This window comes from Acanthochromis polyacanthus, chromosome 11, assembly GCF_021347895.1.
Source record: "Acanthochromis polyacanthus isolate Apoly-LR-REF ecotype Palm Island chromosome 11, KAUST_Apoly_ChrSc, whole genome shotgun sequence".
NCBI lineage: Eukaryota > Metazoa > Chordata > Actinopteri > Pomacentridae > Acanthochromis > Acanthochromis polyacanthus.
The window spans coordinates 8,741,461-8,763,659 of NC_067123.1; the positions used below are offsets into that span (position 1 = coordinate 8,741,461).

General features: G+C 39.0%; 1 protein-coding gene and 1 long non-coding RNA gene across 2 annotated transcripts in view; both read right to left on the minus strand.

Annotated features, from left to right (window-relative positions):
- Positions 1–22,199, minus strand: part of LOC127536272 (uncharacterized) — a 578,171-nt gene that overhangs the window by 52,527 nt on the left and 503,445 nt on the right. The window lies entirely within an intron of this gene.
- The window catches only part of pvrl2l (PVR cell adhesion molecule related 2 like), a 300,493-nt gene that overhangs the window by 43,720 nt on the left and 234,574 nt on the right, over positions 1–22,199 (minus strand). Inside the window, 3 exon segments of the mRNA XM_051956145.1 lie at positions 5,126–5,274; positions 6,859–6,976; positions 18,681–18,974. Of these exon segments, the coding sequence (XP_051812105.1) occupies positions 5,126–5,274; positions 6,859–6,976; positions 18,681–18,974 (561 nt within the window).

A 22,199-nucleotide genomic window follows, 5' to 3' on the forward strand; every position in this document is an offset into this window, starting at 1 on the left:
GGTACTCTGTGTTTTCCATTGTTGAACCACTGGGAGGGTTTCCCTCTGAATATCTCCATTAAATACTCCAGTGACTGCAGAGCTTCTATTGTTAGATCTTCACTAGCAGTTCTGACATTTTCAGCGGTGTTTTGTTCACAGGTGATTCTTAAAAATTGCAGGTAGAAAGGTTCATAACGAGCTTGTTAGATAAGAAAAGAATCTCATACTTGTTGCAGCGCTGTAAAAAAACAAACAAGTGGAATATGTAAAATAAATCATATTCAAAACAATGATTTCTTAATCTAATATAAATGCATTGCAACATTTTTTTACCAGTCGACATATAATTCAATATTTATTTTTTCTGTGACAGAATTTATTTCCAGTAATAGAAAATAATGTGTAAAATAATAACTTTTTAGTTGATTTAATATAGTAAAAAAAGTACAATTTTACAGTCAAATACTGCAAAAAAATTGAAATCCAATTTGTTTTAAAAATTAACATGTTAAAAAGACGTTGTGATTTTACTAGTTATTTTCTATAATCCACCAAAATAGGAAAAAAAAATCAAAATCACAGAAAATAATCTATATGTTTTTTAAAATTTTAATATACACAACTTGTTTCCAATAATGATGGATATACGTAAAATAATTAGATTTTTAGCTGATTATACACAGTAAAAAAAATAGTGTAACTTTACGGTCATGCAAAAGTTGAACATTTTTTTTAGTTCTGTTTTTATAAGATTAACAAGTAAATTAATACTTTTTCTCAGGTTTTACATGCTACTGAAAGTCCTTTAAGAAAATAGGAAAGCTTATTTTTAGTCAATTGTTTTTAGCTGGATAATATAGAGAAATTTTTCTTAGATCTAATTTTATAGTGAAATGTTGTAAAAAACAAACAAACAAAAAACAAAACAAATAGCATTCTAATGAAATGCTAAATTAATACTTTTTTGAAACTACATATTATCTATAACCGAAACAGGGAAAATCTGTAAAATAACAATAATTTCTTCCAAAAAAAAGCCTAAAAATTGTTAAAATCTTTCAAAAACAACCACCACCTCAGTACATTATCAGTGTAAATGTGTTTAACTATGACACACTGTTGCATTTTTTTTAACTATAAATGAATATAAACCATCTGGGTTGGATGTAGATCAGAAAATGTTGTTGCTTGATGCTACTTATTTATTGAATCCTACATAAAAACGCTGAATCCAGCTGAATGAAAGTGAGTGTTAATTTTGTGTAACTTAAAAAATTCCAGACACCATCATGTTTCACTTACAACATGATTACTTTGTTGACTGTCTTCACAGCTTTAACTGCTGCTGTGAGCTTTGATCCGCGGCTCACACATCGGACACGTGATCATTTCTTTACAAAAGTGAATCAGATGAGCTGTTCCTGTTGTGATTCACACCAGTGGCAGACTGGCCATCTGGAGCACTGGGATTTTTATTTTTATTTTTTATATATATTTGGGCCAAAGCAAATGAAAGGAACATGGAACGGGTTGTGGATCTGATGGATCTGATAGATCATGGTGGATCTGATAGATCATGGTGGATCTGATGGATCTGATGGATCTGATGGATCATGGTGGATCTGATGGATCTGATAGATCATGGTGGATCTGATGGATCTGATGGATCATGGTGGATTGGATGGATCTGATGGATCTGATGATGGACCTGAGCAGCAACTCTGTTCATGATTCCCCTGCTTCACCATGATTACCAGTTCATTTAATGCAATGTTTGCGATGTTAATGTGTGTTAATGTCATCACACTGTTTTGACACGACTTGGACTTAACAGTTTCTAGAGCAGTGGTAATAAATCTGTTCGTTTTATGGGCACTGACATTAGAATACACAATTCACTGAACAGACCGATGCCTGAATTCTAATTTGCAGCATTTATCCATAAATGTCAAACATTAAAGTGGAGCAGAGGTTAAAGTTTTTGTCTCCTGACATACTGTGAAGGCCTGCTTACTGCTGCAGCACAAAATAAATATTGATTTTCTTCCATATTATATTAAAATATTTTTGAGTGGCAATGAACCACCACTAATAGATAGACAGACAGACAGACAGATAGACAGACAGACAGACAGACAGATAGACAGATAGACAGATAGACAGACAGACAGATAGACAGATAGACAGACAGATAGATAGATAGATAGATAGATAGATAGATAGATAGATAGATAGATAGATAAAAATGATGCACCACAACAGTCAAATAAAAATGTTTTTTTTACCTCAGCCAACCAGTCCAGGCAGACGGTTGCCTTCCCTGAGCCTGGTTCTTTTGGAGCTTTTTTCCCGTCCCTATCCCAGGGTTTTTTAAAAAAAAATTTTATCGTTCTTTCCCAACGTCACTCATAGGGAATCCAAGCTTTGGATTATTGGGTTTTCTGTTTATAATTTGTACAGTCTGTATCTTACTATGCTAAGGGCATTGAGATGATTTTTTGTGAATCTGCGCTATATAAATAAAATAAAATTGAAATAATAAAACAGCACAAAGGTGGAGAAATTAGACATCAAAACTAAACTTCATGAAGCATAATACATACACTGCCATTCAAAAGTTTGGGCTCACTTACAAATGTCCTTATTTTTGAAACAAAAGCTTTTTTTCAATGAAGATTACAAGAAATCAATCATAAATACACTCTAGACATTGTAAATGTATTAAATGACTATTCTAGATGGAAACAGCTGATTTTTAATGGAATCTCTCCATAGGGGTACAGAGGAACATTTCCAGCAACCATCACTCCTGTGTTCTGATGCTACATTGTGCTAGCTAATGGTGCTGAAAGGCTCATTGATGATTAGTAAACCATTTTATAATTATGTTAGCACATGAATTAAAGTGTGAGTTTTCATGGAAAACATGAAATTGCCTGGGTTACCCCAAACTCTTGAATGGTAGTGTAGCTACAGTAATTCAAAAGAAATGTTAAGTTAACTGTTAGCTAATTAGCTAAGTAGCAACCTGGCATTGGTGGCCTACTAAGAGCATCATAGGAGGATAGACCATGCAACTGTATTTTAAGCAAACCTGATCCTTTACTGACAACAATGTGACTTATTTTCCAGCATTTCTCTGCATCTGTTGCCCTTTTTCTCTATTTTGTCTTCTCCCTGTTTGTTTCGTCTTTCCGTTTCTTCAGACTGTCCAGTTCATGTAGTTTACTGTCAAAGTCCCCTCAAATGTCCTTTTCTTACAGCGGGAGAGTAAAGCAACTCAAGTCCAACAGACCATAAACCAGCCATGAGTCTCGCTTGAAGTTGCACCAAAGTGTTCTTGAGTTTACCAGAAATCCCCGGATAACAGATCAGTAAAGCAGCCAACAGAACACTCAGCAAAGCGTCCTGTGAAGCTGCAGCTTGGTCCTGAGCTCCGACACTCATCTTCAATAAGGCAACGCGTTAAACCGACAGATTAAGTCACTTTACAGCCATCGAGTTGTTTCACCGCTTCAGAACACGAGCAAAAAAAAAAAAGGAAAAAAAAGTGCAACACCAAGGACACATTTAACAGAGAGGAGGATGAATCACAGACTCGGGGCTTGATCTCAGGTACTCAGGAAGATAAAACATCTGTGTGAGCGAGTCCTCCGAGTGCGTGGAGGTTTTTACATGTGTTTGTGAAGGTTTTACGAAGTTGTGTTGTGTGATTTAATGTGTGTTTGTGAGGGCAGAGCCAACCCTCCCTGATACTTTGAGTCAGTCGCGATGCTGCGCTTCCAGCAAGAACTGTAAGCAGCTCAGCCACTTGTGAACCTCCCACACTCACAGCACACCGCTCGGCTACAAAGCATCTTTGTTCTCAGAGGAGACAATTCAAATCTCCAGCTCCAATTTCCCACGGATTTTTCTAAATGTAGCCTTCCTCGCTGTCTTTTGGCAAAAGAGTAGAAGTTTTTGCTTTGCTGTGAAGCTCAGCACAGTGATTATTCCAACTAATTCCTCAACAATAGAGTGCATTTTGACCAGTTGGGCAGCTGTCGAAACACACACACGCACACACGGTGATGTATATATATATATATATATATATATATATATATATATATATGTAAAAGAAAAAAAAACACTAATAGGTTTCGAGTCCAGTCCTGCCCGCTGACGTGCAGTGAAGCATTTCAACATGCCGACATGTTCCTGGGTTCGTGTGTGCGATCGTGAGTGCAGAGGTGTGAGTGTATGTCGGATCGATGTATGAAAGAGGAGAAAAAAAAATCAACAACCCTGAACCGAAAGACCGTGGCAACAGCAGCCCAAATCACCGGACTGGTAAAAGTCAGCAGAAAGATCAAGACTGCATGCAGACGCCATCATCAGAGTCCGACCAGACAGAAAGGGGAGAAATCCAAAGGTAAAAGGAAAAAAGAAGAACACTTTTCTGAGGTGTTAGTGGGGAAAAAACAACATCTGCAAAGAAAGGAAAAGGTGGGAAAAACAAGAAAGAAGAGAAAGAAACCTGGGCAAACTGGCTCACACCAACTTGAACCCTAGAAATCCTCCAACAATCCCGACGTGGTTGCGTCCACAGCAGGGCCAAAACGCCGCCACGAGGGCCGACTCTGAATTTCACGACTCACATTCAACTTAAATACAGTTTCCTGGCTGCAGCGTTTAAATAAAAACTCCAGTTTCCAAGAGAACGATTTCAATTTGAAACCCTAAGCACTTGAAGTTGGCCCTCGTCCTGCAGTTTGACCCCGCTGTGGGGAAAGGTTCAGCAAAAAGCCTCCACCACCGGGCCTCAGTGAGGAGGAAAACATTCCAAGAAATCATAAAAATCCACCGTGGAGATTGAAGAGCGTCGCTGCAGCTCCCAGATCAGCCCTGATCCCAGCATGTGTGCGTGTCAGCGATCCATGTTTCTGTTCATGCATGTGTGCAGGTGTTTCTGCCTGTAGGTGCATGCAGACGTGTGTGTCTGTGTGTGTGTGTGTGTGTGTGGAGGTGTGTGTTGGTGTGTTGCAGGCAGTGATGGCATGCTGTTCTGTGTCTGTTACAGTTTAATGTGTTGGTCTGCACACACTCGCGCACAGTCTAGAGGAAATCCGAATGTGTTATCGATGTGTTTTCATGGACTCACCGATGACCACGGTGGTGATCTGGTGTCTGCTGGCTCCGTGTTTGTTCTTCACCTCGCAGATGAAGGTCGTGTTGACGGCGTCGTCCACCTTCCTCACGATCAGCTTGTTGCCGTCGACGACCACCGTGTCAGGAAGAGAACCGGACGCCCTGAAAGAGGGAAGGAGAAGAAGTAGTAGTTTTGGTGAGATGACAAAGGAAAAGAAAAGACACAATTAAGAAATATAGATAGATGGATGGATGATAAATGGATGGATGGATGAATGAATGGATGGATGGATGAGAAATGGATGGATGATGGATGGATGAGAAATGGATGGATGGATGGATGGATGATGGAGTGATGATAAACGGATAAATGGATGATAAATGGATGATGGATGGATGATAAATGGATGGATGGATTGATGATAAATGGATGGATGGATGAGAAATGGATGATGGATTGATGATAAATGGATGGATGATAAATGATGGATGTATGGATGGATGATGGATGGATGATAAATGGATGATGGATGGATGGATGGATGATAAATGGATGGATGGATGATAAATGGATGAATGGATAGATGATAAATGATGGATGTATGGATGGATGATGGATGGATGATAAATGGATGATGGATGGATGGATGATAAATGGATGATGGATGCATGATAAATGGATAGATGGATGGATGGATGGATGGATGGATGGATGACGGATGGCTGACAAATGGATATATGGATGATAAATAAATGGATGGATGGATGGATGGATTGATGGATGGATGATAAATGGTTGGATGGATGGATGGATGATAAATGGATGGATGGATGGATGGACGGATCGATATATGGATGATAAATAGATGGATGGATGGATGATGGATGGATGGATGGATGGATGATAAATGGATGGATGGATGGACGGATGGATATATGGATGATAAATGGATGGATGGATGGATGATAAATTGATGGATGGATGATAAATGGATGGATGATTGATGATAAATGATGGATGGATTGATGGATGGATAAATAATAAATAGATGGATGGATCGATGGATGGATAAATAATAAATAGACAGATGGATGGATGGACGGATGGATGGATGAGGGCAATAAGATGCCTAAAAAGGTGGTATTTATAAAAATGTACAAAAATTGTTATAATTTACAATAAGGTGCAAACTGGTGGTATTTCCAATACAAAGGAGTATTATAAGGGTGCAGAATACAATGAAATATAGTATTATAAGAGCACATAATACAATAAAACAGAGTATTATAAAGTATGAAAGGTGCAATGTGACAATAGGAATAATAACAGCAGAGTATAGTATATAGGAGGGTGTGGTTAGCGGGTCCTGGTGGGTAAACTGGTTGGTAAAGACAAAGAAGGGAGACAAGTTGCAATAAAAAAGATGTAAGAAAGACGCCATATGTTTGAGAGTTTTGATAAAATAACATGAAGCGAAAGAAAAATCAAAAAGGCAAATCGATGAGAATAGCATGACTGAAAGATGAAGAGCGAGAAGAAAAAAAAAGGGACAGTTTTGTGGCAATGATATTTAAAAGCAGCGTTAATGTGAGAAGAATCCCAGACATGTGAACAGCCGCTCAGTCTCAGGATTCATCCACACAGGACGCCATCTGTCCATCAGAAAAAAACACTCCAATGATCATCAAAGCAGAGAAGAAAAAGAAGAAGAAGAGAGTTCTTTATGTACGGACGCCGGTACTCACGCGGTCCAGGTGACGGTGGTCGGCTCTGGGTTGGCGTTGGAGAGGCAGAGCAGCACGGCGTCAGAGCGGCCCACGTACCAGTTATTATCATAACCCTCAATGGACACCGAGGGGGGGTCTGCAACACACACACAGCAGCGATGAAGTTCATTTTTTAGTCTGTTTGCTTGTTTTATCATTTATTTTCTACTTCAATGTTTCATTTATGCGGGTACATTTGTAGTCTAGGTAACAGCGCAGGACTGAAGACTTAAGTTAGTCGGGCAAATCTGCATAATGAATAACAGTGTAGGGTCTTAATATTTAACAGTCAGGTAAGTATTTTATGTAATATCGCAGTGCTTTCACCTTAATATTCTAATTAGTCGGGTAACTTTGCATAAATAATAATGTAGAGTCTTAATATTTAACATAGGTAAGTACGGATTTTATGCGCAGTGCTTTCATCTTAATATTTGAATTAGTCAGGTAGTTTTGCATTTTATATAATACTAGAGGATCTTTATCTTAATATTTTTACTTGTTTGGTAAATTTGTGAACCAGAAACAAAGACTATTAAATAAATAACTGTGGCTTGACTCGACTATTAAGGTTCAATTGAACTATTTTACTTGTATTTGTTAATCCTGACGCACACTGGAGAAAAGAACAGAGTTTTACAGCCTTTTGCACGGGCACATTACAGCGTAGTACTCCACCAAGGCTGCTCAGTCATTGAATGACTTTTGACAGATGAAATCTTTAAACAATTCATAGTCCAGAGCAGTGGATTTGTATCAGGATCGCATTCATGTGATCATCAGCAGGCAGCTGACGTAGCGTTCACTTGTTGTCATGGTTACAGTGACACTGTGCCGCTATCTCACAATGATACAGAAATCTTTAACAAATCCGTGGATCCAGACTAGAAGCTACATCACTGCCAAAATCTAATCACTTGGTCCTTGAGTCATTTCTGACCTTCCTTGAAAATTTCATCCAAATCTTTTAGTCTGTTTTTGAGTAATGTTGCGAACAGACAGACAGACGGACAAACCAATGCCGATCTTCACATAACTCCGCCCCATTCCTTGGTGCTGTAAAAATGTATAATATTGAGGTGTAGTGGCGGTTAAATAAATACATTTCAATTGATGATCTTTTGGTTTGTTTTTATGGATTCTATCGACATCTAATTAGCTTTTTTCTCTGAATCGTCACAATTAACATCCACATTTTCTGCCAAACTCAACCAGTTTATAGACTAAATAAAGGAAAAGAACAGCAAATATGACATATTTTGTTTTACTTTTTACAATTGGGTAAAGCAAATGGTTAAGTCTGAAAAATTGGAAGCTTCAAGTTGACATTCCCTAAAATTGACCCTCTTTTTCAAAGAATCAAATGATTTAACCTCAACCACTGGCATTAATCTGACGTGTGTCAGGTTGTAAAGTACAGCAACATATCTTAGCAACACTACAGCTGGAATTATCACTGGTTAAACCTAATTCAGTCACCAGTTTTAATTCTATTGCATTTTGTATGGTTTTGTTGTTTTAATTTTAATTGTCTATGGCTATTGTGGCTTCCTGCTTTGTGTCTGTCAAAGTAAACTCTTGTTTTTAAAATTATAGTCAATGAAATTGGGTAAAGTGAGATTTATTAATATGCTGTAAATTCTCTGGTTTGCTCACAATATGTGGAATCACCTCACGTTACCGCCATGAAAATGTCGACGCTCAGTCATGTCAATCCAGAAAAAGTGACTGTAAGGGTGACATAAGCTGCTCTAAAACATCATCAAGTACAAATATGTTTATCTAGTTAATAAGATAAAATGATTCGTGGTTTAGTTCCTTCTCTTCTGGTTGACTTCACTGATTTTAAATCTACTGCAAACAGAGCTGTTGGAGATGCAGTAATAGAAAAAACTGCATTTATTCAGGCGTCCGTTTCCTTCAGAGCATCACATCAATGGAATTCAATACTGCAATCTCCAGCCTATTATTCCTTTAAGCACAATTTGAAGAAATGGCTTATTGGAAAACACAATATCAACATTGACATTGTCTTCTAGCGCCTTTAACAAGATTATACTCATTAAATAACTGTGTCTTTGGGTTCATTATACTGTATCTAACTGAACTGGGGATCTGGGTTGTGTGTGCTTTGATTAGAATGTAGGTTAATGTCACTATTGTACATCAAGTATTGTGCTGGCATTATGAATTCTGGATGCCAACAACATCATGCTGATGAAATATAGTGTTTTCGGCAAATGTGGGTGTATAAAAAATTTTTTATAGATACATTTATTCGAATGTCGATTTATGCAAATGGTTTGTTTTCAAATTTATAAATTAAAACAGCTCGCCAAGTGTTGTTGCGCAGCAGAAGATGCTGGTTCCAGAAGTATTTTCACTGCCAAATCCAATTATCTTTTCTGATGTTCTTCAACACAAAAGCTGAGGCAGCTCCTGGACAATGTAAAAACAATACGGGTTTATATTACGGCCATCAGCGATTAAGGATTTAAACTTAGCTTCGATGAAAACTATCACATTTTTGGAGCGGTTTTGAGAGATAAATTGCCCTAAATTTCCAGTTTCGGCTCTGGTCTGTTGAGATCCTTTTGCTCTTTGGTGTGATTGACCTTCTCCTGGTTTCTATGCAGATTGTTCAGGACCCTGTTTGGACTCATGCCCACACTTGGACGCGGTTCAGCCTGTCATTTTGACTGCTGGTCCTCCGCCCTGCCTCCTGCTCTCTGATTGGACCAGTGCCCTGAAACTGGTGCTCCAATCAGCACTGCTGGTTAAAAACTCAGCCAAACTGTTTCTCAGAGTGATTTTTTCTTATTTACATTTTTGTCTCTGTCATTTCTGGTATTTAAGTAGATTACTGTCCTGCTAGTAAACTTCTGTTTGTGATGTTAGTTTGGTAACTAGAGGATGGTTCAGGTTATAAAGTTCAGGAACACATTTTAGCCAGTTTGAATTATCTCTATCTAGACACACCAGGTCAGCACAGGATTTAACTTTGAGCTATTTTATTGTTAAGATAGTGCAAGAAAACAGGTTGAAAACTTCCTCTTTCTGCTTATATATGTCATTTTTTGGAGGAACATCCACCACCTTTCATTCTTCCTCTTGTGGCATTTGCCATTTTATGTTTTTCTCCAAAAACATGTACATTTTTCCTCACTGTGGGCTCATTTTTCACTGCAATATGAAATTCTGTACCTCCATGGAAGCAGAGCAACCATGACTAGAAGTAGAGAGAACTCAAAAATGTCTTCTGTGCAAATTAACAAACTTATAATGACATAAATCATTAAAAAAGAAAACACTGAAGTGAATTTCTTTGGAAAATCTGGTTAAAAATTTTAAAAATCTGGATTTAACATTTGCAACATTCTCCAAGTGACAGTAGAAGCTACACTACTATAGATATTTTACTACTTGTATTGTCACACAATGCCTGGAGTTCAGCTGAAAAATCCCAAATTTTTTGTCCCATAATTCTTGATTCCAGTGGAGTCACTAATGGCTTCACAGTTCTTCCAAGAAGCACATATTCTTCTGTTTTTTTACAGAATTTCTATAGGGCAAATGGTGTATTTTAGGTGAACCATGTAGAAAAAAAGTGATTTTGATTATTTTTACTTAATCTCCTCACAGATGAATAGTTCAAGGACCACTTGTTAGATGAAAACTGACAATTCTTTGTGTTGTTACACTTTCTGGCTCTGAAAAATGGTGTCACTTTTGCATTTCTTTAAGAGACAGCATGCCTTTCCAACCTGTCGGTGGGTTGTAGGGTTGAGAGGGTTAAAATACATTCAGATTTGGTGCGACTGCGTCCGTCTGGTTGTTTATATGTTCCCTTCCTTTTCCTCACTGAGCTGAGTCTTGATAATTCCTCAATACAACAGTCACTGCATTGAGAAGAGAAGCTGGTCAGAGGCTCCAATCAGAAAATTCCTCAATGCTGAAGTTTCAAAACCACACTGAAAAAATTGGCAGAGAATCAAAAACTGGATTAATCTAAGCTGCAGATTAGAAGTTTTCTTAAGAGCACATTGTTTAGCTTCCAGAGGCTTGTTGGGTTTTTATTTAAAGGCTCACTGAATTGCTTTTTTTGTCGTCACATCATCCATATTTGATTTTTTATGAGGACTTTTTAGAGAGTGTCTCATTTCCCGTCGATCCGAAGGGTCAGCCAGCGTTATTCCTGCAGAGAACTTCACTTTCTAAATACTGGAAATTAAAAACAGTTCTGTCCACTTTACAACTCTGAAGTTGTGCTAAGAGGCCAGAACAATCAACGAGAGCTCAGTTGCACCAGTTGTTTGGTATTTTATCACACTGGCGTGCAACGTAACTCCTATAAACTGTGGTAAACTGAAAACTTGATAAGAGGAAATTTGCTGTACGGCCTGATGGACGGCTGGCATTTAGAGATTTTTGATTGCCATCGGTGTCAGCATGTTGCATCACTCAGCTACAGTGGAATGAACCTCAGTACAAGATACAATAAAATAAAGTGCCTAGCAGCCGTGAGGGTTGATTCAGTTGAATCGAGCAAAGATGCCAAAAATGTGGAAAAGAAAACCTGAACCTTCTGAAGGGCAAGTTATTTTTTCTGACAAAATGTCAAACCTCCACCATTTATAACAGCCTGAAACTGTAAAAACAGAAAGAACAAGAAAGCACTCAGAGAGCACAGTACTCCGCCAAGACTGCTTAGTCCTTGCATGATTTCAGACAGATAGGTCCTGAGAAATCAGCAGCGGTGGATTTGTAGCAGGATCGCAATCATGTGATCGTCAGCAGGCAGCTGAGTAGTGTTCATTTGTTGTCATGGTTACAGTGATGCCATGCGGCTATCTCGCAATGATATGGAAATTTTTAACAAATCCATTGATCCAGACTCACTGCCAAAATCGACTCACTTGTTCCCTGTGTCCTTTCTGACCTTCTCCTAAAATTTCATCCAAATCCGTTATTCTGTTTTTGAGTAATGTTGCTAACAGACAGACAGACGGACAAACATACGCTGATCATCACATAATTCCTTGGCACAGTAATCATAACATTTCCAACATTTTGATGGTGCCTGAACTAATCAGAAGTGACTTTTGGGGGACTTTGGGGGAAAATTAATCAAATCTTAAATGCAAATTGTGATATTTTAGCAAAATCATTGCATTCTATGTGTCTCATTTAAAAACAAATGCCTAAAATAAGCTGTCGGTTTAAATCAGATTCTGTAAAAAACTGAAAGTTCAGAATTCCTAAGTGCGATTAAAAAATTAAAAAAATGGATATGACTGGCATGACTGAAACAAACTATAATATGACAAAAAAAAATCAGGCCCTTTTCAACTGAATTGCAGGCGGTGTTTATATAGAATGAAGGATAAATGTGGTGGAATCTTGTATAACAGTGACAGAGGGGTAAAGTTTAGCATAACAATGTGCAATAGTGATAGAGGGATATTTGCAATATAATCATGTGTAAATGCTAATTCATTTTTGCTTGGTAGCTTGCCTTGGTGCCCCAGCTTTTGTCCGTTTGTATGCACTATGTGTTATTGCTTTTTCTTTTTTGCATATCTTTGTTCAGTTAAGGTATCACCTTATTTGTATTTTTTTTTATTTGCTAATGGGACTCATATTTATGTGCAAATGTTCATTAATATGAACTATCCCATTTTAAAAATAAATAAAACATATATACAATACATGGTGGCATTCTAGAAATAAAAATGAAAAATGTAAATAGTAAAACATCTATACCATCTAGAGCTACCATTTCCTCCCAGTATTAGTAACAACTATACTCACTTGGAAAAGCATTGTACATGTTGATTCCAGATTTATTCAATTCTTGTAAAATAAATAATTAAAGAGATTCTACTTTCTAAAACATTCTACATGAGCACATCACCTCAGTCCTTTACGCGTCTATTCAAGATGTTGTTTTTTGTTTTTTTTAGCTCTTAATGGTCTTGCTGCATTTTATTTATCTAATCTTTTAAACTTTTCGCTACCAAAAAAGAGCTCTAAGGTCATCCAATCAGCGACTACTTGAAGTACCCAGGTCTAAATACAAACGCCGGGGTGATGGGGCCTTCTCTGGAGCTCCCCTTTGACATGTGCACCATCACTGACCTGGGTCTTTTAAAACCACAACTCACAACCTTCCTGTTTGAAATGGCTTTCAACACCTAGCAGTATGGATGTATATTTTAGTGCTGTTTTATTGCTGTTGATTTTATTTTCTTATTGTATATTTTATGTTCTGCACAGTGGCGTAGTGGTTAGCACTTTTACCTTGCAGCTAGAAGATCCCTGGCTTGCACCCCGGCCTTCCGAGGATCTTTCTGCATGGAGTTTGCATGTGTGGGTTTCCTTCCACAGTCCAAAAACATGCGGAGGTTAATTGATTGTTCTAAATTTGCCCGTAGGTGTGAGTGCGAGTGTGACTGTGTGACTGCTTTAATTTACTGTATTGTTTTAAAGTTATTTTCTTGTTTTTTACTGTGAAGCACTTTGGTCACCCTTTAGCAAAGGGCTATACAAATAAACTTTGACTGATTTTTTCCCATTTCTAAGCAATTTATGACCATATAACTGTATCATACTGCACAGAAGACATTTTTAAATTCTTCTTACACCTAGTCATTGTTGTTTTGTTTCCATACAGGTGCAGGACGATATAATAAATAAAATATTTTTTAAAAAGCAATAAAAAAATCAGTATGAATGAATTGGAATTTTTAATACTAACTTTAATTATTTTTACATGACATATAATAAAAACAAAAATAAAACAAAACGCAAAAGTTGAAGTTTTAATAAATTATAATTTTTTTAATTTAGTTACTTTATCTTTCTGTATGGAATTTTCATGTTCTCCCTGAGGTACTCCAGCGTCCTCCCACAGTCCAAAAACATGCTGAGGTTAATTGGGAACTCTAAATTGTCCGTAAATGTCAATGCGAGTGTGATTGTTTGTTTCTAAATGGAGCCTTGTGATAGACTGGTGATCTGTTTAGGGCGTCCCCTGCCTTAACTCTAAGTGAGCTGTCTCCAGCCTGTGACAAAAGTCCTTGTCACATCATCTGAAAAACCTTTTCTGATGGCACACTGAGGTGGAGTTGGTAAAGATTATTGGACATAATGTGGACGTGTGAAAATAGAGAATACAACAATCACACCTTTGACACAAACATCTATCATTTTACCTGAGCGATTAGGGAAAAACCAGCACACCTGTCATCTGCGTCACAACTAGCATGAGGACTAAGCAGTGTATAAATAATGGATGGATGGATAGTTAAGACATTTAATTTGTTAATTTAAAAACTTTGAGGTAATCAGTTTCCACAAACATTTTGAATATTCAGAACTTATCAGGTTTTACAGCGTATGTAAGATGCTTTGAAAAATGAGCCCACAGTGAGGAAAAATTTGCACAATAAACGCCTAGAAGCCGCTTGGGGTTCAGCAGTTTTGGCCTAAAAATCAAGGTGTCCTAATAGCAGCAGGTTGAGAAGATGTTAATATCAATCTTGTTAAAACTAACCAAAGTGTAAAGTGTGTGGAGGAAGTTAAAAGAAGCAGGAAGTGGCTTTTTAGTTCCTTCATGTGTTCCATATTAAAAAAATCTAAAGACACAGAGAGAGACTGAAAAAAAGAGGCGAGTTGGAGCGCTGGGTGTGTGGAGAGGCCAGTTGTCAAAGCAGCCAGCGGATGAAGAAGAAGCAGGAGGGTAAGTGTGTGTTGTGTAATGTGTGTGTGATGTGTGTGTGTGTGTGTGATGTGTGTGTGTTCCTCCTAGAGAGCATTGACCTATAAAAGCTGATCTGAGTTACTCAGCAGACAGGAGACACGATCCCTCACACCATCACTAAACTAACACATACACAGCCAGGAGTCACAGTCAGTGTGTGTCAGTGTGTGTGTGTGTTTCTGTGTTTGTGCGTGTTGTGGTTCTTCTATCTTTGTAAGCACCAGCTTCCAGCATGAGCGCATTCTTATATGCCCTCAATTCCATGAACAGTTGGCTTAAGTTCAGTTCTGAGCTGAGAAATGAGAGCCTTGTCAATTACAGAACATGTTTGTGTATTCATGGATGTCTGAGTGTCCACACTGTATTCACACACACACACAAATAATGCACACATATACACGCTAAATCTGCCCACGTACATATTAACATGTACAGTTTGTCTCCTAAAAGCCAGTAATTTGACAGCTTGACATGCAGGCGTTTCTTCGTCTACGTAATTGTGTGATGAGCCTTGTGTCTTAGATGAATTCCTCTTCAACAGCTTGACAGCCAGACAGTTTGATGGTGTGTGTATATATCATCTACGTTTGCGCGTATGCATCTAGAAACCGGAGATTACAAAAAAGAAGGCTGAACAAAGACAATCTGTTCCATCTTTGCAGTAAACGGCAGCAAGGTCAGGCGATGCTGTCAGCAGCCCTAAATCTCTTTAAAGCCACACTGAACCTGTGTAATATTTTAATCCCATGCTAATTAGAATGGAGTTTAATGGATTAAATAAAATCTAATGTGTGTGTGCACACATTTGTGTGTAAACATGGGATTTTTCTATACCTCTGAGAGCCTAAAGCCCCCAAAGAACAGAGAAAAAAAAGATGAAAAGTTGTTTTGTGCAACGTAACGCCTCCAAAGTTTAGAGATTGGGTTTAACATTTGGAAAAAGCATCTGTTTTATCTGTCCTCATATTGTAGGCAATTACAGAAGTCTGGGTGGATGCATTTGTCACAATCTGCTTAGAAATTAGCAGCTAAAGAGAAACAGCGGTGAACATAAAGAGCTTTAAGGATGCTACAACTACTAGTGCACAAAATTCTGCTTCTTTGTGGCCGATCAACAAAGGACTACAAGACTAAATAAAATGTGGAGAGAATTTCAGAATGGTAGGACAACAATGCAGGAAAGTCTGTCAGACCATTTGTTGAGTAGAATGTATATTAATAATAAGCTGCAGAATTTGTGAACACACTGCTAAATAAGGGATCATGTGACAGACATACGTTTATTTTAATCAACTTTAGCAAAGACGCAGTTGGTTTTAGGATGAGTTTAAGCCTTATTTAAGAATTCCAGCAGTTGAGTGTAGGGTGGCCTAATCTATAACAAAGTATTCCAAATCATTTAAGTGTGAAATAGCTTTTCAATTGCATCACATCTCAAGAATTAGATCATTTCTACTTTCACAGTAGAGTATTTCTTTCTACAAACAATCAAAAACAAACACTTACGAAAGCCTACACAGAAAATACAAGCCCCAAAGTAGAAACTCAAAGCGAAAAAGTGCAACTAAATTGAGTACGGCTGTATTTTCCAATTAGCCTAATTGCATTAACATGAATAAAAAAAGAACGTTCTACATTCTGGGCTGTGTCCATCTGCATGTTTGCATCACGGCTGCACATGTTGAATAATTGTAACAGGAATTAAAATATCTGATTGAATTGGGAAGGGATATGGAAGAATCTGTGACCAACTATAACTCAGTACAAACACAGCAATGAATAAAAGTCATAAAACGAGGCACAGCACCACTGATCACAGCTGCAGTAGTCGCCATCTAAAGCTATGCCACAGACAGTGAAGTACTTTAACAATCTAGCCGTTAAAAACAGTCTAGCAGCTGCTTCAGACTTGGCCTTGGGGTTATTAATGGACATTGTTGTGACGGATCAGATAGAAAATTAACTTTTTAAGGTGATATCTAAGCAAAAAGCAATAATATTTTTTTTAAAATCACTCCTTGGCACAAGTGAAGGCATAGACACATGAAAAGAAGCCTTTGAATGTTGGGAGCAAGATAAATCTGCTCAGCTCAGATGAAGTCCAGGATGTTTGGAGTTACACCAGCCAGGACCACTACAGGCAATGAATAGTCCTGACAGTGAAGCACGGTGGTAAGAGTGTGGTGATACGGGGCTGCATGGGTCAAAAAGGTGTTCTGGAGATAACATTTAGAGATGCACCATGAATCTCTGGCTGACAAGATGACTGCAGAAACTTGGCAGAAGTGGAATTTTCCAGCATTCTAACACTGATCACACAGGGGTTTTTAAAATTAAAGCTCGTGTCCGGAGTTTGAATCGCAGCGTCTCTCAAAACACTGTTGGTCCCTCCCTCCCTCTGATTTCGCCCCTTTATTTGTGCACGCGCGCAGTACATGACAGGAGTGCCCGGAGTGCTGCAGCATCTTGCCTGTTTTGCTGTTTTCCTCTCTTCTACATTTAGTACATTTAGTAAATAATAAAGGAATTACGTTAGAATGCTGTATTGAGTCTAACTTGTCCTAATACCAAAATAACATAAATCTGCTAGGACGAACGAGTAAAGTTTCAATATGTGATTACACTCGTGTATCCCTCTCGATGACGTTGTTTATCAAACTTAGTGCATTTACGCGTGTATATGTGTTACATTGTTTATTTATTTCTATCTAGAGTTCAGAATTGCATGACTCCTCTGACGAAGAGTATGTCCCAGACGCCCCAACATCTTCCTCCAGAGGTCGGGCATCTAAACGAAGCCGTCAGGCGGGCTATGGAGACCGTGGTCGGGGAGCGACGTGAGCACCCCGAGCCAAAAAACGTCCTGCAGTCTCTTGGCCTGACAAGCCGTGGGATTGGCAACTTTTCTGGAAGTTGCTGAGCCCTGATGCTCTCTCCTCCACAAGCAAAACAAATGTGCGTACGGTTGCGTAGTGCGTAGCTCGCCCACCTCTGCATGGGCTTGCTTGCTGTGCGCGTAACCATTGATTGACAGCATGACAAAACAGAAGCTCGAACTTGATTGGCTCGCTGCCGACCGGCGCTTTTTGGAATAACATGGGGGTCTATGAGAGGAAGGCGGAGCTCATGAATAAATTTTCATATCGCGTTATACTAACATTATATTATAGTATCGAACTAGACTAACACATTTAAGCTTTGTTAAACAATGATAAATAAATTGAAAACAAACGGAAACTCCGGACATGAGCTTTAAGTAAAAAGCAAAAGCTGTGACTTGATCGCAATGCATTTTGGGGGATATTTTAAGGAGGAAGGTCAAGGAACACAATGCCTTCATCAGAGAAAAGCTGTAAAAAAGTCTGAAAAATTGCAGAACTTCTCTCCAGAAAACACTGGTATCATCTATGCCAAGGAGAGTTGAGTGTGTCATTTCATTAAAAAATAGAAAATGATGAATAATGTTGCATTAAGTTCCAACTGTGGAGCCTGTATGTTAAATCAAGACTGCAAAGCTTTCATTTTACACAAGAGTTAATAACTTCAGTTCAACTCAGAAGTGAATATTAAGAGTTAGAGTTTTAAATAAACCTGACATTGGAGTGATATTGCACAGCACAATGGCACTTGTTTTAAATCGTGCACACTAAGCATATAAATTTGTTCTGCATCAGTCCTTCTGGACTCCTTGTTTACATTATGATTACAAACTCTTTACAAAATTGTCATGTATTCTGATGTGCTGTTTGAACATGAGACTTTAAACAACCACTCTCTACAGACACACGGTGTTGGATGCTTTGATTAGTGGTGAAGGAGCTGCAGGTGACTGTAAAGTAAAGGACTAAAGGATCTCTGCAAGGTACCGATCCGTGTCTGAAGTTGTAAGCACTCTCAGATCCAGACAAGTCATTTATATCCTTAGTTGGTTCATTAAAACAGTCTCCCTGCGGCTGTGCATCATTTATCATTTTGTTCAAGTCGACATTATTTGGAGGAAAATAAACAGAATTAATGTGGGCACGTGTGTCTTCCTTACACTCCACGGACAGCTTGACGGCATAAACCCACGGCCGCTCCTGTGTTCTCTGGTCAACCATGCAGGTCACCTCCCTGCCGTTGTCTGCCGGCGTGGGCACCAGCCGATACTCGCTGCGTACCGTCACCGTGCCATCTGGCCCGTTGGTGGTGCTGGTCGAGTGATTGCCTCCAACCGATGCCAGCCACTTGATGGTCGCCGCCGGTTTGCCGTCGGCCGCCTCGCACCGGGCCACCACCACCGATTTAGTGCCAGCCTGGACCGTCACAACGTTGGCCGAGTTCTTGGGCTTGGCTGTCAGAGACAGAGGATAAGAGAAACACAGGAGGAGGGAGAGGTGAATGGACAATAGACAGAGGGAGGGAAGGAAGAGGGAAAAAGATGACAGGAAAATTCAGACAGGACAAAAAGGGGTGAAGAGGAGGGGGGAAAAAAAGCAAAGTGGCGGCAAAAGAGGAGGGAGATGAAAACATAAAGAGGGTGGTGAAAGGAAAGAGACATCAAACATCGGGGAGGGGAGGGAAAAGCAGAGGAGGTTCAATCAGTTTGTTGTGCATATACACTGTGGCTTCCTACTGTGGCTGTAATGAAATTCTAGGAGGAGGTGGATGCCCACCGGTGCGACCCTCAGCCGGTCAACATCACACAGAGTCAGACAGAGAAAGCACAGATAGATCCTTAACCGTCTAATGGGAGGCGTTACAAAGCATGTTCTCTTAGTTTAATACCAAATAAACCTTCCATTTCTACAATCATCATCGTTTCTGAATGGAAAAATCTGCTTTTCTTTGCCCCAGTTAGAACATTTTTGACATCAGCCATCGGAAGTTTACGTGAAACATCAACCACACCAACAATTATGCAAAACATTCATTCACCATTTTCTTGAATCAAACCAGTCTCCTTTAAAGTGCCAAAAAACCCAACCTCTGTTGTGCTATCAATAAATCTGTAAAGTCACTGAATTCCATAATTTCACGATGCCAAGCGTTGCAATTTACTTTTTGTTGTCTCACCAAACACACATCATCTTGTCCTGCAAGATGTGATTTAGTAAATTTTCCCCTAAATGCCTTTCAATCTGTGTGGCTGCAGGCCATGCAGAGATAGTAATGGACATACTGGAACAGAAAGATTTTATTTATCAAGAAAAAAGTGAAGCAATTACTCAAAACACTTTATTTTTGGAACAGCGTTTCCTGCTGGTTTATTGTAGCTACTGTCAGTGCAGAAATTGGTTTGTCTGTGTGCTCTTCGGTGGATTTCTTTCCATTAAACGAGCCCACAGAGAAGTCCTTGCTCTTTCATTCTAAAAGGACACACGCCGAACTTTACGTGCCCTATTTTTTTTTTTTTTTAAATGGCAGTGAAACACTGTAGCTGGATAGGAAGGAAACAAAATTCAATATAATGCCACGATGCACGGATATTCATGATAATAAGAAACTGTACGACCAACCAATAAAACTAACCCATAAATGTTGACCTTTTCAGCAGTGTTTAATGCTTTCAATTAAGGCCTGAAAACACTGAAATGACTTTAATACATCCAGTAAAGGTTTCATTGTGAAGGCCGCACTTTTAGAGGGAAAGTCAGTGATTCTAATCCAAAACAGTTATTGGAATTTTTTTTTTCATGCCTGTACAGCAAATAAAGGCAGAGCAAAGAGCCAATCTCAAAATTAAGCATCAGACTCTAGCTGCAGAATGGTCCGACTGCACTATTATTCTACTATCAGGGGAAAAAAAATGTAGTGGCTTTTTTGTATGTCATTTGACAAATCACAACTGCCTTTCTCAGCGCTAAGCCCAGCATGTAGTGATGGTGCCCCTGCAAAATAGTGACACGAGAGTTGTTTGGATGGAACATTGGCACATAGGGAGGAAAAAACTCTATAAATGGATAAGCTACTGAAGAAACTAGCATCCTGCCTTCATGCACGATTCAAATCCTCTGCAATTTTTGACATTTTTAGTGTGCTAGGTTGCTAATATGTGGGTTTCTGTTCTTGGTGCAGCTAAATGGCAGACTAATAGATGCAGTCAACATCCAGTAAATCAGTGTAACCCATTTATGCAGCTGGAGTACTTATGTACTTAAGCGTGAAAGTGAGAGGACCTTGACATGATAGTGAAGAAGGAACTCAACATTGAATGTGTCTTGTCATATCACAAATATTTAGGATCTTTATTCCATATATGTCATTACAAAGCAAAAAATCTCCTTGCCCTCGGCTTATATAACGATTTGCCTGTGATGAGTGTTTAGGACACGTTTTTGGTAACTCAGGAAGGCTAATAAAAAGATAGCTGACCTGCTCGAAGATATTCGCCGGGTTTCTGATGATTTGAGGGACAAAGATTTTATCAACAGGATGGACTGGGCAGCTCTGTTTTAACAGCAAACATTCACCACACGGTTCAATCAACACCAGCTGACTGACTGCCCATAAGCCACGCCCCTCACCACACACCCCACACACTTCCCCTCTGCCCACAGAAACTCCGGACAACATCACCCACAATATCCCAACTGTTGTTTTTAACAGACCAAACAAAATCCAGACTGCTTCTGGGGGTGCTGTCCATGGGTCCCCTAGCCTCGGTTGGATGGGGGGCTTCCCACCTTGGTGTGGGGTCCCCCTGTCTGCCGGGGTCCGGGGGGTCTGGGTGGCGGCATCCCCGGTGGTCATGGCCTGCAATTCCTCCCAGTGTGGACGGCCCCAGTGGTGACGCTTGCCATGACCCTCAGTGCCATGTCATGTCTCCATACAGTCCATGGTGAGAGTGTGCGCACATGTGTGTGTGTATGTGTGTATATATATATATATGTGTACATACCCAGGGTAGGAGGGAAAGTTTTTTTTTCTTGTTTTTATTTCAATGTTGTTAATTCAATGTTTTTAATGCTGTAAAGCACTTTGTGGCCCAATTTCATAGTATGAAAAGTGCTATACAAATATATTTTGATTGATTGATTGATATAAATAGAAGGAATGGGGCACACCATTGTGACAGCATTTAAGCCTTTCATAGTTTGATTAGCTGCTCAGCTAATGGATAAAGATGTTGCAGGGTTTGTACAGTTTAACAAACAATCAAAAAAGAAATGAACATCTCTAAATGCTACATGGAGGTTTAACAGGAAATACCTCTCTACATATGTTTAATACATCACCACAACAATGAGCAGTCAGATGCTGCAATGTACAGACAAACGTCCAAGTCGATTTCTTTCTAGCTCCATCCTTGATTGGTTTGTGTACATTTTGTGGTTGGCAGGATGACCATGTGTATTTGTTATCAATGTTGCTATGAACTATGGGTAACTCATGTGTGAGTTTGCACCTAAAACTGATTCTAGGTGCAAACTCACACATGCACACTTGCTCACTAGATTAAATATTGTGATTTTTATTTTAATCATCTTTATAAATACATTCTTTACAACAGGCTCCTCTATTTAACGTTGCAGGAGAGTGAATGCTGCCAACCTCCGATAATCACAACACTGAAACG